Genomic DNA, 17316 nt, shown 5'->3' with positions numbered 1-17316 from the left:
TGATGCCGAGTCGTGCCTCGCCTGCCGGGCCTGGACCTCGAAGGCTAGGCTGGAGCGGTCCCGCAAGCTGCTCGAGATCAGCAGTAGGCTCCGCGCCGCTCAAGGTCGAGGAGGAGGTCGAGGGACCGGTCGCGGAGCCGCAGCCATCACTGCTCGTCGGGGTCTAAGTCCTTGCATTCCGGTAAGTCGAGGCGCAGTAAGAAGTCGAAGAGGCGACATCGCTCTTCTGACTTCCGGTCGCATGACTTGGCTGAGGGTGGCACCACCCGCGCGGCTCACTCTGAGCCGCAGGAGTCTCATCCGGCCCCATACCCTCTGGTCCCTGGGCTTAATGCGACTCCGAGCGAGATCCGAGACTTCCTCGTGGCCATGAGTAGTCTCGCTCCGCTGTCGAGGCCTGCCGGCGCGCCTTCGGGCCCCGCAGGTCCGACTGGGAGGCCTAGCGAGCAGCCGGCTCCGGCGCAGTCGTCTACTTCAGTCCCGACGACGCAGGCCCCCATGGGATCCAGGCCTGGATACCGGTTGACCTTACGACCCGGCGCCGACCCCTTCGGTGCCGCCCCCGGCACAGTCCTGGCCCGGCGTCAGAGCGGCGCCGTCTCCGGCACCGATGGATGAGCAATTCATCTACTGCCCGGCTCCATCCTTTAAGCCTGTCTACCAGAAGTCGGATGACTGGGACGATTGGGAGGGGTCTGAAGACCCTCTGGCATAGCAGTGCCAGTTAAATCAGGACTGGGCAGAAGAGCTGGGGGATGCCAGTGGTCTCGACACCTCCCCTGACACTGGTTTCATCTCTCCTCCTTCCGTGGCTACGGAGGAGGGTGCTACCTATTCTGTGGTGCTGTGCAGGTCTGCCAAAGCCCTTCATCTGGAGCTCCCTGCAGTGGCCGTGAGGACTAACCTCCTCACTGAAGTGCTTCAACCGCCAGTAAGCTCCTCGGAGCCTTTACTGCAGTTCAATGAAGCACTGACTTGACGTTCTGATGGGCAACTGGTCCAAGCCCTCCACAGTCACTCCTGTGGACCGGAACATGGCCCGGCGCCACCGCCCCACACCGGGCGACCCCAGTTTTCTGTCAGTGCTCCCCACTCCTGAGAGCCTGGTTATCCAGGCCTCTACCTCCCAGGCCGCCTTCTCGTCCGCTCCTCTGGTTCGGGAATCCAAAAGGTTGGAACAGTTTGGGAAGAAGCTCTTTTCCTCCCTTAGTTTGGGGTTGCGGTCTATCAACACCGCAGCCTTTTGGACCGTTACACCCACTCCTTGTGGGATACGGTGGCGGACATGCTGCCCCAGTGTCCGGAGGAGGCCCGGACACAGGTCGTCCAGGCTCTTGCTGAGGGGCGGGATGCAGCACGGTACTCCATACAATGTGGGCTTGATACCACGGACTCGCTAGGTAGGGCAAATGCGGCCACGATGGCGATTCGTCGCCACGCCTGGCTGAGGTCCACAAATTTCTCCGGAGATGTCCAGAGCACCCTCATGGACAGGCCCTTCGATGGGCGTCGCCTTTTTGGCGACAAAGTGGATAGTGCGCTGGAGCGCTTTAAGGACTCCAGGGCTGCGGCCAAGTCCTTGGGTCTCTCGGCCCCACGCCCTCAAACTTTCACTTTTCACCCTTTTTGTGGCCAAGGAAGGGGCGCCCCCACACATCCATCTAGCCACAGGCCGCAGAACCAGCCTCAACGCGGACGTGGATTCCGCCGAGGCGGAGCAAGGGGACAGAGAGCCGGTCAGCCCACATCTGCCCCAGCAGCATCTGCCTCAAAGCCTTCCTAGTCCGAGCTTTCAGGCCCATTTCACGCCAGTGGAAGGCAGAGTTCGCCATCACCTGCTCCACTGGCGTACCATCACATCGGACAGGTGGGTGCTGCAAATCGTCCGAAGGGGCTACTCCCTCCCCTTCTAGGCGACCCCTCCAGCCATGCCACCGCAGTACCACCGCATGTCGGGGGGGGATCACTTACAACTTCTGCAGGAGGAAGTTACGGCCCTCTTGGCCAAGGGGGGCCATCGAGCGCGTTCCTGGCCCAGAAGTAGGTCGGGTTGTTATTCCCACTACTTTCTGGTTCCCAAGAAGGGCAAAGGGGGCCTACGCCCTATCTTGGACCCCAGGAGCATCAGCACCTTCCTTCGGAAGGAGAAGTTCAAGATGCTCACCTTAGCTCAGGTTCTGGCTGCCCTAGACCCTGGAGACTGGATGGTAGCGTTGGACTTGCAGGACGCATATTTCCACATCCCCGTCCTGCTGGCCCACCGGCATTACCTGCGGTTCACGGTAGGCCACGAGTGCTTTCAGTTTACCGTGCTCCCCTTCGGCCTCACCAGTGCCCCTCGGGTGTTCACGAAAGTGATGGCGGTGGTCGCAGCTCATCTGCGTGGATTAGGGTTCCAGTCTTCCCCTATCTCGACGACTCGTTGAAGGCGGGCTTACCCCAGGTAGTCGTCTCCCACATCCAGACTACGGCCGACCTCCTGCATTTGCTGGGGTTCTCCATCAACGTGCCGAAGTTGCATCGGAGTCCCTCCCAGAAGCTCCTTTTCATCGGAGCAGTTCTGGACTCGGCGCAGTTTTGGGTCTATCCTCCGGAACAGCGGGTTCGGGATATTCAGGCTCTGATTCTGTTCTTTCCGCCTTTATCTCGAGTTTCGGTCAGGTTGGTACTGCGGCTGCTGGGTCTGATGGCCTCCTGCATCCTGCTGGTACATCACGCCAGGTGGCGGATGCGGGCTCTGCAGTGGGACCTGAAGTTCCAGTGGGCTCCACATCGGGGCAACCTGCCGACCACATCCTGATCTCGGAGGGCACTGCAAGGCAGTTGCAGTGGTGGCTCACGGACCACGATTGGGTCAGTGGCAGATCCCTCTCCCTACCCCAACCGGTGCACGTAGTGGTGACGGATGCGTCCCTCCTGGGATGGGGGGGGCACATGGGAGAGGCGGAGATCAGAGGCCTCTGGTCTCTGGCGGAGTCCCGGCTCCATATCAACCTATTGGAGCTGCGGGTGATCCGGCTTCCACTGAAGGCATTCCTTCCCTCTGTTCGGGGAAGTGTAGTGCAGGTGTTCATGGACAACACCACCGCCATGTGGTATTGCAACAAACAGGGCGGGGTGGGGTTGTGGACCCTTTGTCAGGCTCTGCGCCTCTGGACATGGCTGGAACATCAGGGCATCACCCTGGTGGTTCAACACCTGACGGGCTCTCTGAACGCCAGGGCGGACGAACTCAGCCACCGGTGCATGATGTATCACGAATGGCGTCTGAACTCGGACATGGCTCAAGGCCTCTTTCGGCAGTGGGGAGAGCCGTGCTTAGATCTATTTGCCACCGAAGAGAACACGCAATGTCATCAGTTCTGTGCGTTGGAATTTCCAAGACGGCACTTGCTCGGAGACTCTTTTCGTCGCGAGTGGAGTTGCGGTCTGCTGTACACCTTTCCGCCTACACCACTTCTGCCCAGAGTGCTGAAGAAGATCAGGCGCGACCGGGCCCAAGTCATCTTTGTGGCTCCGGATTGGACACGAAGATACTGGTATCCCAAGCTACTCAGTTTATCAAACGATCCCAGATTCGACTGCCTCTTCAGGAGGACCTTCTGTCGCAGCAGCAGGGGACGGTCCTCCACCCGAATCTGTCCAGCCTCCACCTCCATGCGTGGAGATTGAGCGGCGACAGTTGATGCCATTTGACTTGCCTCCTGAAGTCTGTGATGTCATTCTGGCAGCCAGGCGTCCCTCCACTAAAACGGTATATGCCTGCAGGTGGAACAAATTTGTGGCATGGTGCACAGCAAAGGCTGTGGATCCCCTTTCTGCCCCTCTTTCAGAAGTTCTCCTCTTTCTTCTTTCCCTGGCCCAGCAGGGCTCTGCTCTGGGCCCCCTCAAGGGATATCTTTCAGCTGTTTCTGCTTTCTTACGGCTTCCTGATCAGCCTTCTCTTTTCAAGTCCCCTGTTGCTCGATTCTTTAAAGGCATTACTCTTATGTTTCCTCCTGTCCCTTTCATAATGCCTCAGTGGGACTTGAAACTGGTGTTAACCTATCTGATGTGCGCTCCTTTTGAGCCACTTCATAATTGTCCTCTCCGTCTTCTGACTCTTAAGACTGCTTTCCTTGTTGCCATCACCTCTGCCAGGCGGGTGAGTGAGCTCCAGGCTCTTTCTTCTAAGCTTCTTTTCCTCTCTGTCCATCCGGGCAAGGTTGTTCTCAGCACTCGTCCTTCCTTTCTCCCGAAGGTGGTAACTGTCTTTCACATCGGCCAGTCTGTTACATTGCCCACCTTCTTTCCGACTCTGCATCCCTCGAAAAAGGAAGAGAGGCTCCACCGTCTGGAGCCAAAATGAACGCTGTCCTTCTATCTGGACCGCATGAAACCGTTCCAGGTGGACCACCAACTCTTTGTTGGCTACGTGTGCGCTAAGAAGGGGCGGGCAGTGCTCAAGCAAACCATCTCTCGGTGGGTCGTTTTGTGCATTAAGGCCTGTTATTCCTTGGCTAAGAAGGAACCTCCTGTGGGGCTGAGGGCCCATTCCACTCGGGCCACAGCGGCTACTACTGCCCTGCGACGGGGAGTCTCTCTGCAGGACATTTGTCAGGCAGCTACGTGGGCCTTGCTGCACACGTTTGCTAAGCATTACTGCCTGGACAGCCAAGTCCTTAGAGACTGCTTCTTTGGCCGTTCCGTTCTCCAGGACTTCCTGGTGTGATCTTGGTTCGCAGACCCACCACCGGGGTTGGTATTGCTGGGGTATCTATTCTAAGGTAAGGAATGTAACTAACGTGTTTCTTTCAGATGAACAAGTTACTTACCTTCGGTAACAATATATCTGTAACATTAGTTAGATTCCTTACCGCCCCACCCATCCTCCCCGTTCTGCGAACTGATATCTAGGGTTTAAGGTCATCCCTTTCAGGGCCCTAGATTCATGCATGGCACCAGTGTCGGTTTCTTGCATGGCTCTGCGTTCCTGGCGTGGAAAGCTATGTACAAGAACTGACGTCCGCGCACGACGGCAGCGTCTAAGTACTCCGTCATCCCAGCGATCACGACGATTGCTGACGAATCTTTCCGGATCCAGCCTGACGCCTGGGGATATTCTAAGGTAAGGAATCTAACTAATGTTTCTTACAGATATATCGTTACCGAAGGTAAGTAACTTGTTCTTTTGCATGATTAACCTGGTAAGATAAGACGTAAATTTTCCATCACTCCTGTTCACGTGTTTTTTGAGAGTTGTCTGCCAGTCTTACCTTCACTCTAAGCACAGAAGTAGGCGCCTGCTTTGGCTTGCAGGGGGTAGAACTACTTAGTGCACGATGATCGGGAATCACTTAAGTCAGTGCCTAATTGTGCCATGGGGTACTTCTGAGTGCACACTCAATCGGAGCATACGAATGCTTTTTGAAGCATGTCAAAAATTGCAATGACCATGAAGTCTAAATCCGTTTTCCAAGCGAATAATTATTTAAACACCACTTTAAAAAAAAAAAAAAAACACTAAACGCTACCTTTTCCAGCCATAAAACAAAATAACCCCACGAATCCTGTTGTACATGAAGAGTGTGTCTGCAAGAGCCGTTTTGAAAACCAGGGAGTTTAGCATTGCTGTTCAGGAAGGCGGCATGACATAAGCAGCGCTCGTAAAGGAATTTAAAAAAACGGGTGGAAAGCCACATTAATAAAAAGAAAAGCTGTGCGCTTGTAACGGAATAATAAAAAAATGTGAAGCAGCAACAGAGGGAAAGTGACGGACAAAAAAAAAAAACTGGTGGAAAGCAACATTAAGCCAATAGTCCGGGCTTGTTGTAGGTGTAATGTTATTTGTTGTGTAATATATCAGGATGAATGGAAGGAAGCAGCACAATACTAGTTTGGTGGCACACTATGCTAAGCACACATTTTTAGCTTGTGTTTTATGCCACGCCCTTTATTACAGCGGTCACGCCCCTATGAGAGACTCCCGTTTTTTATTCTCACTTGAAAAGAGAGGTAGGGCTGGGCCAAGGTCAGTGAAACATGATGCCTCGGATAGGTGGAACGAACTGGACGCTGGTTAATCGCATGTGAAGCCGCTCCCTCTGAAAAGTTGGTAAAGAAACGAAGCAGTGTTAGTCAGGCCAGGCCGGCCCTTTGCAATATGGATAGGCCAGTTTAGGGCTGGAGCAGTGCCACTTACTGTGGGTTCCCTTGGGGTATTGGAATACACTAAAACATAGGTGTTGCTTTACAAGCGCTCTCACACCAGATTCACTGATGCAAGACATACAAGCGAAAGCGCGTCGCTCACCGGGGCTTGAGGAAATCCTGAACTGAGTGCGCGTGCACATTACCAAAGTGAAACTGCGTGAGGCTTGCGACAACGGAAGGGGGACAGTAGATGTGCACATCGCGTGTCTGTACGCGTGCACATCTCAGTAAAAGACGCCGTACACGTTTGGAATAGTCAACTAATGAGCAACAGCACTTACTCGATTTCCTGCGCTGTCATCAGGCCAATCATTTACAGTGATGTTATAATTATGCTTTATTTGAAACAAACCATACCTCTTTTGGCCACCTTGTTCCTTCGCCTCGTAAGTACACGGGAACTGCAGCCGCAGAAGCCTCCCGCCTTCAGCCTCGAGCGCATTGGGAGGATGCCGGCAGGGACAGGGCGCGATCGGAGTCCCTCCTGAGTGAGAAACAGCGCTTCTCCTCAGCCGTGCACAAAGCGCCGACCTGCCGCCAACTCGGGCTGATTGGGCTGTCCAGCCGAGCGCGCGGTGGGTGCGCTCGAAAGTTAAGAGACGCTGTGCGTGTCCAACTCAGGCCGATGGGGCGGTCCAGGCGAGCGAGAGGTGGGTGGGAGCGCCTGAAAGTTTAGAGATGCCTGCGCGTGCTCATCTGCTGTCTGGGGGCAAGCTCCAGGCGCAAGCTGAAAGACCCGCTGTGCTCGTGCCCATGTGCTGTCCTGGACTAAGCTGATACACATGCCGTGAGCGTGCACATCGCCGGTCTGAGAGTACACATCTCCTGTCCCCCTTCCAAAGTCAAGTCCGCAACAATAGATCTCGCTAAACTTTGGACTCTTCAGTCGAGTATAGCTGTAGTTTTTTTTTGGGGGGGGGGGGGGGGGGTTGGTTTTGTCCATCTTTATGCTTTTTGTTTAGAAATGTGATTGAACCTACCAAATTGAAAACTGAGCAAGTTACTCAATTTTCTTTGCACTACAAAATATATAAATCTCTTTATTGATGTGTTTTGTGGAGAGTAATATTTGTAATTTATATTTTTGAGCTGTGAAGCTACTTTGTACTTTATTGATTTGAGGTGAAGTTGACTGTTTCTTGAGTAACTCGAAGCACAATTTTAACTAAATTGGCATATTGAAAATCTAAAATCCGCAGGAGAACAGAATCCAACTCATAACTGTCTGCTAATATTACATTTGGGTTTTGGCATGTGAAAGGAGAACTTATGGACCACTTTAAACCCATTAAAGCATTCATAGAGAAAAAGATCTACTTATGTTTTTGAGCAGTTGTCAGCAGAATGTGAGCTAGGATACAGGGAATGGCCTTAATCAATTCTCACTCCTAGTGTCTTACATCATTCTGTCTGAGCATTAGGACTATGAACTTCACAAAAGGTTTTTTATCTTGTAAAACAGTTATCCTTCATTTACCCTTTTTCATGCTTCTTGGAAAAAGCCCCCTTGCAGAAAACATTGAATCTTTAGATGTCCTAGGATTTGTAGTTAAATAAGGTTATGCAATATAGTTACATACTGCATAGGTTTGTATTTCAAGGTTTTCTCTAAACAAGTGTTTGTGTCAGATCAACCTTAGTAATTAAATTGTACTTTATTTCAACAGCCCTGACAAACCAGCGAGTGTGAAAATAAGCATAGAAGACACGCCGTCCGGGAAGTTTGTGAATACTGAAACTTCCCTATAGAAGTGAACCTGTGTGTGTGTATATATGTATGTGTGTATCCTGATTGGTTGCCATGTCCTTCAAGAGCGATTAAGTTTTTATTTTGTTTTTAAAGTATTGCCTGTGCGCCTCAAATTCAGAACTGTAAATATTGTACCTACAGAGAACGTCTTTCGCTGTTTGTAATGTACAGTTAGATATCAGGTGAGCAATCTTATTTATGCTACAAAAATAAAATTTTATTCTTTTAAATAGGAAGGTATTTTAAATGAAGCTGCTGGTACACGGTGTGTAGTGTAGTGAGCTCGACTGGTGCAGTAACTATTTGGGATCAGGTACTTCGAGTAGATTAAAAAGAACTTTGTAAAAGCCCCTGAAAAGTTTCATTTTCACTATGATCACTTAGGGTTGTAGTTCTTTGTGCAGGACAAGATTGCTGAATTTGTCGACGAGGTTAGGCATACTAGTGCTCAATCGAGTACAAATCAGTCTTCCTTTTGGCTATTCCATTCAGAGTCTGGAAAGATGTCGTGCTAAGGTGCTTTGCTGGCTTAAGTGGGATGTCTTTGAGGAAAACATCCTTGTATTCTTCACTAATCTTCTCGTGAATGTGGCTGTACCCTGAACTGTAACCGGTGTCTTTGATCATTGGTCCTGGATTCTGCTTTGCATGAAACATGACTTTGTGTCTTTCAGCTGCCAGTGTTGAACAGGTTAGTCAAGAGGATCCGTTTCAACTGCAATAGCTGCGTGCTTTGAGTCCATCAGTATTAGTATGTATATAGCATTGGAACCCAGGATGATTGCCTCTGATACTTGTATTGCATCAGTTTCACACAATTTGGTGCATTCTTCACTCTCTTTCCATGTAGTTTCAGAACTACCCAGTATTGTCCAGCCTTGGCCTGAGACAGTTTCATTTACAAGTGCAATCTCCATCACCTCCTTAGGGATGTTAGCCCTGTTTGTGGTGTCTGCCATGCCTTATTTGAGCAGTATAAGACATTACATACCTTTTACAGCTAGGCAGTGTCCACCTCCTTACATTTCGGTTACAGTTTTGAAATGTCTATCTCCAAAGTAATTATAAAATAATCCTTATTCTTGGTTTAAGCCTACTCGCCTCCTCTTGTACTTGTGCGGGTCACTAACCTTAAGCCTCTAAAGACTTTTGCTGCTGTTATTTGAGACTTGTATCATACATTTCAAATCTGAGGTGTTGCTTCCTGAATACTTAACGGGGTAAATCCTCCAATAGTGCAGTGTTTCAGGCATTGTTTTATATGACTGCCTTGTACAGTGTGGTTGTGCAGGTTGACTGTAAAACGTGTCACCTGATCAGTTAAACTTACAAATGGAAATGAAAGTTGTACTTTAAATTATAAAATTTCGGCGGAGTTCGCTATCAAAAGGGTATTGCTGCATTTTACTCATTCTTATTTAATTGTTTACACATCTAAATACAAGTTGGAAAGAAGTTTACAGTTAGTTTACAGCTCTATCCTTTTGCTTTCCTCATCCAATATGCACTGTGTCCAGGTCGAAAGAGCTCAGACCCTATTAGTCTTACCCATCACATTGCAAAAACAGAAATAAAGCGAATTACCGATAGTTGAATAATCAAATATATAATAGCTACATTGGTCAACACTGCCTTAACTATTGTAGGAGATGAGCTAGGGCGAATGTTGGTGCAAATGCTTGGATTTCAGATTCCACTGCAGTAAATCCCCTGTCGGACGCAGTCCTGCATTTTATTTGTATGCATAGGCAGAGGTTAGTGCTTGAGGTGGCTATGAAGCCAGCTCAGGCAATTGTTCTCACTAGCTTCTTATTTATGTTAAAAAATATATGGTTGAAATTTAATTGGGTTGGAATCGGGTGTCTTGAAGAAAAGATTTTAAACTTGTGTTAAAAATTCCACATGTACAAAGTGATGACAAGCCTTTGCAGTTTGTCAACTTAAATGTATATTTTTGTCTGGGAGCCTAAGTGTAGTTATGTTTAAACACTGTGTGTAATACATGCAGGTGTAATTATTTGCGTAACTGTCATGTTTAATCCTTTAATTAATTTTTCTATGAACAGGAAAGGCATTCAGGTAGCGCTTTCAACAGTATTTGCTCAGTTAAATAAGGCTCGCGCTGGTAGTATTTCAAAGGAATTTTGGGAATCAACAGTAATGAAAGGGGTTAAGTACCATCAATATCAAATGTTGCTCCCAAACCTGTGTGCATACTGCTGTCCTGTTTTGCCATGCCTGGGAATGAAGAAAGGCTGCTTTCAGGATGATTGCAGAGATCCATCAACCAATTGACTTCGCTTTGCTAAACTGAGTGTGGTTCCTTCTAACGAAGATATCAATAGTATGCCATTTTGCTTTCTCCCATTAGTGAAGCTTAAGTAACCACTGACATTCTTCTGAAGGTTGTGCATCAACATGCATTAATTTAGTTTCAAATGCCATTGATCTGTAACACTATCAGGAAGTTGCTAAATGTCACAGAGGATACATTTCTGACAGGCTTCCCTATCTTTGTCTTTCTCCATGCGTGGTCCCCTATTAGTTCATGTTTACAAAGTCTAGCTTCGTGAATGCTCATTGACATACCATGTATCTAAAGAAAGAGTGATTGTCTATAAAGGGGTGTATGCATACTTTCTGAAAGGTGTACACAAAGTTGTTGCTTGTTTAGCTATCTATAACTTAGTCATAGAATCGTATGCCCGTATATGGTCAGTATGATAGTTTTTTTTTTTTCAGCCTGGCAGAAAAATGATGCGAAGCCAGCTGCTGGACCTAGTGCTGCAAACGTGTTGCCACTTTTAATATTATATGTCAGTTATTTATTTTTTATAGAAGTCTGTTAATTACATGGATGCAAAGTCTATTATGTACCAGACAAAGAAAAGTGCACACTGCAAATTTAAATCCATTAGCTGTTAGTTTCACAGTTGTTGTGTACGAGGCGAAAGTACTCCTCCACCAGAGCCTTTTGTTAGAAACAGCCAAGTGTTTATTTTTATACTGAAATTAGAAACTCTATGCCTACATTTCAGGTGATCTTTAGCCACAGGTGGAACATGGGGAAAATTAGGATTAGACATAAATCACAGTAGACTTCTAATCCATTTACGGAGACGTGCCAAAAACAGTACTAAGTTAATTACAAAGATACTAAACTTGGACACACACACTATGTAATCTTAAATCTTAATGTCCATTAGCATTCCCCCCAGGAGAGGGCAGTAATGTGTTTAGGCTATGGATGCAAAAAAGTAATGTGTTCATTCATGTACCTAAATTGCAAATGCTGCCACGTTAATTGCAAATGCTGCCACGTTAATTCACTCTTCGTTTTACTGGAACGCGGGTCGTAGTTCATGCAGAGTACTTGGGTCGCTATACTAACAAGTTTTTGAAGTTAATGGAACTCCCTTAAGTATCTGGCAAAAAAGATATTTCTTATCACTAAAAATATATGGATGCCATCTAGTCGTAATACAGCATGAGTTACAGCAAAGTTCTTCACTTCATGAAAATGTAATGCTATTGTCCTACATATCTTTAGAAAGCAGGCGATTTGAAACATCTGAATCATTGATTAATGGGGACAGCAGTTTTTTTTCCATAAACTCGACTGTGATTTCCGTAAAACCTAGTGATGTCCATATATTGTACATAGTTTGTAGCCTCAACACTGTAAACGTGTGCAGGGAAATAAATATTACCCCCAGCAAAACTAAGGCATGTAGTAAAAATGTGGGCGGTTAATTTTAACTTGTCAAATGATTACTATGTTTGGTCTTCCTGATCATGGGTGCACTTCACTGCCTAACTTCTGTGAAGATAAAAACTGCTTCTACTGCTTACTTTGACCTCTGTTGTGGGATATTTTACAGTGTCCAAGGTTATCTGATAAAGGAAGAGAAATCAGTACATTTGTTTATATGCACGTTTTGAAGGTGCTAGTGTTTGGTGTGATCTTTTTGATTTCTTTAATCCTCTTGGATCATCTGAGAGGAGGTTTTTGCCATATGTCAAGAGCTAGAGGATAGTGTTGGCTGTTTTTCTAGAGGTGAGGAGCCTGCTTGCCAGAGTGCATGCTTGGTACTCCCGTCTCAACAGAAGCTCCCGCTTGATTCCTATATTCTCTTATCACCAAGTTGTGGTTGAAGGAAAGCTCTTAAACTGCATCCCCCTTTTTATGCAATAGGTGGTAGCTTAAGCTAACTGGTGGCCAACCTCCACTGCAGTAGCCCACACAGTGCTTCACTGGAGTGTGCAGTATAGAAGGGTGAACGGATATTTAAAAATCCACTCAGACATCCACTGAAGTACTTCAGCTTGACAACAAGATGCTCAAGACTTCTTATTAACTTGCTTTCTAAAGCAATGTGCATATTTTTGGGATCAGTGAAAAATGGTTGAGGCACGGTTGCTCCAATGACTGATTTACACACCACATTGGCTGATAGCAAAAGGGTAGTACTGTAAATTGTTCCCTTTTGAATAACACATCTATTTTTCTTTATTATCTAAAGTAGAGAATTGCAACGAAAAAAGCAGAATGGAATAGTACAGAGAACTCCATTCCTTAATGAGTGGTCAGAATGGTCATTTAAATGGCCAGTTGATTGACTAAGGAACCACTCCAGAGGGAGCTTGAGAAATTTGCCAACAATTACGGGTGACTAGAGCAGAAATCCACTGTCGCTATTTCATTTTTTTTAATAGTGCTGGGTTTGAACTATACTATCAATTCATGCTCCTTTGAGGTTCCAAGAAAATCTTACACATGGAATTTACACTGCATGTAAAGAAACATGCCATTTGTATCATGTTTTCCTATTCTAATCTTTGATTCATTCTGCTTTATTCAAGTGTGTATACGTCTTCCAGTGTTATGAATATTTTAATTCATGAGAACGAGTTTTAGTATTCATTATGACACGTGATACTTTGTGTGAAACGGCACAGTTCTAGATTTTTACAATTGCTTTTATAATTACGATGGTGTCATTTTATTATTTTGTATTAAAATTAAAAATTAGGTAAATATTGTACGGAAAGTAAACCATATTTTCTCAGTTTATACTGTGAGATCCACAAAATTCTTTCTGTGATCTTGTTGGGGAAAAAACAACTTGCCTTTGTAATTTGTTTGATAAATGTTAGAGAAACTATTTTTGTAACATTACAAAAATTGAAAGCAATAAAAATGTGATGATCTCTTGCTGATGTTTGTTCGTTTTTTTTTATCTATTGGAACAATGTAGGCAAACGTTTGAAGTTCTATACATGTGATGCTCAAAGTTCTAATGGACATCAGAATACTTTATACATCCATTTTCAATATTCTTCAAATGGATTACATTAATTGTTCCATTTAATACTTCAAGCAATAATCTGTCAAAGTATTCTTTTTCTCTAGCTGTTGATAAAACAGAAGTAGGGTGTATCTGAGCCACTTTGGGGTAGGGGCACAAGGCAAGTAGCATGTGAGAAATTGGGATTTTGGTTGGGGTGGGGGTAAGGACCCTTTTTAAGCAAGACACAATCCTTGTCGGGATAAACCACCAAAGGCTACTAAATTAACCTGTGCTTAACCCTCTGTTAGCTTGGCACTTAAGCAGTCAGGCTTAACTTGGAGGCAATGTGGAAAGTATTTATGCAACACAGAAACAGTGATTAAGTGAAAACACAACACCAGGAAAATCCATCATTAACTCAAAAAAATTGGACAAAATTTAATAAAATTGACACCAAAACATCTAAAATCCAATCAGTAGAACTGAAGGCATGCAATTTCAAAAATTTCATGTAAGTATAGCCCCTAAAAGTACAAGGCGCCACTCTGGATTAACTGATTTGTGCAAGGCCGGGTGAAAGTCATAAGTTCTGGCTGACAGTTGTGGAGCAGGAGCCGGATACATTGACCAGGTTAGTACAGATGAAAAATGTACCTTCTAAATTGTAGTGCAAAGAGTCCAGTTCATGGTGGAGTAGGCCGCAAGGAGCAGGGAGCGCATCGCTGATGGTTGTTGCTGCTGTACAGTAACGGTCCTGTCCAGTGTCACGGATAGTCGTTGTTGGAGCTTGAGGAGCAGACGGGACCTGCAGCCTTCATCCCAGGCTGGAGTGACTCCAAGGGTCAGCTGCTGACCTGTTCTGAACTACAGGGACACTACAAGCTCCAGATGATTCCCTGCAACTGCCCAGCTGACCTGCTGCACTTGACCTGCCTGAATTTGCAGCAGGGCTCTAGCAGATTCAGGCAGGTCAAGTGCAGCAGGTCCCGTCTGCTCCTCAAGCACGGCAGGCCTCAGCCCAGCCTTCTTTTGCTCTATCCACAGGTGCTGGCGTGTACGGAAGAGTTGTCTGAGGGTCCCCTTTTTAGGTCTCGCGTGCGCTGCATAGGAGGGGACGTCTTGGAATTGATCAGCTTTTTTGCTCAAATACGTGTACGCTTTGCATTGCTTTCAATTGCAACGCATGCTCGTTTGGCGTTTCCCTTGCGGGAGCGAGCTGCGCTATCTGTTAGCAATTATCACGCTCGCTCCCACAAGGTAAAAGCTGCGTGTCCCTGCTCTCGGCCGCACTTCCCCCCACCCCTCCCACTTGTTTACCGAGCGTCAGTTAACCCGCGGGCTACGCCGAGAGTGAGACCAATTTGTACTTCATTAACAATGAGAGTGACACACTTCGATTTGCCAATCGTTAAAATCCTATGACTTGTAAATAACTAACATATATCTTTTTCTAAAAGCGCTATTTAAAAAAAAAAAAATAATCTTTCGCATCCCTATTACGCTATCTAATAAATCAGTAGCACGGAAAAGTTGCATAGTCTGGCTTCTGTTTCTATTACCATTGACGGTCACCTCGTTTGTGTCGATCCTCGACTACGTTTACGCACAAAGCTCTTGTTTTTCTGACCAATTTTTGTGAAAACCCTGATCACGTGATCCGAATGTTATATTTCGGGAAGCAGAACTCCACGTGCTACAAAATCAAGTTGAAGAGCAACTACTAATGTCCCTAAAGCCTGGCAACAGGACTTGTGACCTGTTAGGCTGCAGCATTTTGCATTTAGTTATGCGTTTTTATATAGCGCAAACTTTACCCGAAGCTGTTGAGGCGCTTTACAATAGGACCAGTTGCATTAAAAAAGGACGTGCTTAGTTACAAACGAAAAGTTAAATAGGCTGGTAGAAGGCTGGGTTATAACGTAAAGCGCATGTTCAGCTTCGGGTGTCTTGGTGTTAAATTTAAAAACAGACGTTTGCAATTACCCAACTCAATGCACTAAGTTTGTCAGACCTCTGAAGGACAAATGGTTAAGGGGACCCACTAGGATTCCAGCCTGTTACCATGAAGCCAAACACATCGCTCTTTGCAAATTTAGAAAATATTCAGGTCTCTGAAGTCTCGTGTGTCTTAGTGTCTAGACGCACTGAAAGGTCTAACTTGCTCTCACTTATTATACATGTGCATTCACTAAAACAGCCACACTAATGCCTATGCGCAGCATCCCCCGAGAATCATTTGTTAAAACACTGGTCTCAAAGGCACATATCTAATGAAGACCTGGAGTGATAAATGGACTTGGAGAGTAGACCGTTTCTGCCATAAAGTGTGTTTTTCTTCACTACTACGCACAGCAGCAGACAACAGTAAACTTGGTGTAAACGGATTTCTGTGCAGGTGTCAATATAAACATTAGAATCCAGGGTACTGTGATAATGTGTTTAATTTCCAAACGCCAGGCGAATCTGAAAAACTTGTACAATGGAAGCCAAAGAGATGTCATATAAATTAAACAAAATTGGGCTCAAAGAAGAGCGAGCTATAGGATGCCACATTTCAGGACTCTGGAGGGAATACTAGGGCCTTGATTTTTCCTTTTTGTTATATCATGACTGTTAATATTGAATTTATGAAACTATATAACATTCCATTGCGCCAACAACTGCGACAATGAGAGCTCAGGATTTATAGTATTTCATTTATTAGTCATATTAATTGTGGAGCTGATTTTGTTATAAGCCATGTATATGATTTTTATCTCCTAATGTCATTCGGATATTCAGGTTAAAAGAAGTTCCAGACGCTTTCATATCTTTAACTCAATCTGTAATCTTCAAACATGATTGCCTACAAATCACACGTTTGACACCTCAGAGGAGACTTTCCAACCCAGATCACGAAAGAGATACTGTGCCCAAAAAACCAAAATGAAAAGAAAACGAGCATTGTCATAGCCAATAGGTCTCGCCTTTGGAACCTTATAAATATTTAGTCATGCAGTACAATATCCTTGGTGCAACAACTTCAACTGTTGCATGTCTTAACACTTATAAGGTCCCAAAGGCGAGACCTATTGGCTATGCCAATACTTGTTATACCTGGTGCCTGCCTAGAAGTGGGAGGAGGTTCTGGGGTCCCCCCCTACAGAGGTGTATGGAATTTCCTGCCTCACTTCCATGGTCCTAGTCTGTCAGACACCATAGGCTATTGTGAAGTCCTTTGTGTGTGAGCTGAACCAGTGTCTTTGAAGTGGAAGTTTGGTAGGTGAAGTCTCTGCCTGCCTATCAAGTCAGAGATGGCTCATCCTGACAACACCCATGCCCTCCTTTGTGGTACTGTCTGTGAGGGGTACCCAAACCAACTGCCAACTACACCTAGTCATGTGACCCAGGAAACAAGTTGAAAGCACCATGTTTGGACAAAAAATGACAACTTTCCAAAAGTGGCATTTTCAGAATTGTGACTTAAAATCGGACATTACCATTAAAGAGGGGTTTAAATTACAACTCCTCAGACACCAGACATATCTTTCCTACCTGCTCCCATGAAAAGATATCACTTATTAAATGTAATGAGGTAACCCAATGTTTTCCTATGGTAGAGTTAGGCCTTGCAATAGTTTAAAACTAATTTGAGAGTTTTTCCCTACCAGGACATGTAAAACTTAAAGCACATGTCCAACTTTTTAAATACACCACCCCCATGGCAAGAGGCTTACTCTTCTGGGTACCTCACCTACAGTGTGGTTTCTCCTCATGGACAGTCTCTTATTCCTCTCTGACCATGCAGGATTTGAGGTGTTAGATCTGTAGCTCTCGAGCAACTTGCACAGACTTGGCCTCACCTCTAGGAAACAGATTGTCAAACACCATCCCTGATTACAGTAGTTTTTTGAGTCTGTTCCAGTTCCAAGATCTATTTAACCAAAGAAGGGAATTTTCACAAAGTGTGATGGGCTCCACCTTTCTTATGATATTCTAGGCGAGGGTTGTTGATAAATTGTTCAAAGTCCAGGAACCTGGTTTAGGGTGGTTACTTGTCAGTCTCTGGCTGCAAAGCAGACCGTCTTTGTAATAGGTGATGAT

The 17316-nt window shown here is 45.9% G+C and overlaps 1 protein-coding gene across 7 annotated transcripts in view; it reads left to right on the top strand.

Annotated features, from left to right (window-relative positions):
* SLC4A7 (solute carrier family 4 member 7) overlaps positions 1-13157 on the top strand; it is a 470313-nt gene extending 457156 nt beyond the window's left edge. For all 7 annotated transcript variants that reach the window (XM_085630550.1, XM_085630551.1, XM_085630545.1 and 4 more), the window contains one exon: positions 7860-13157. In XM_085630550.1, coding sequence (XP_085486676.1) covers positions 7860-7941 — 82 coding nt within the window. In that variant the 3' untranslated portion in view covers positions 7942-13157. The remainder of the gene's footprint in view (positions 1-7859) is intronic.
* The last annotated feature ends 4159 nt before the right edge of the window (positions 13158-17316 follow it).

This window comes from Triturus cristatus, chromosome 10 (assembly GCF_964204655.1).
Source record: "Triturus cristatus chromosome 10, aTriCri1.1, whole genome shotgun sequence".
NCBI lineage: Eukaryota > Metazoa > Chordata > Amphibia > Caudata > Salamandridae > Triturus > Triturus cristatus.
This window is presented reverse-complemented; position numbering and strand designations above follow the sequence as displayed.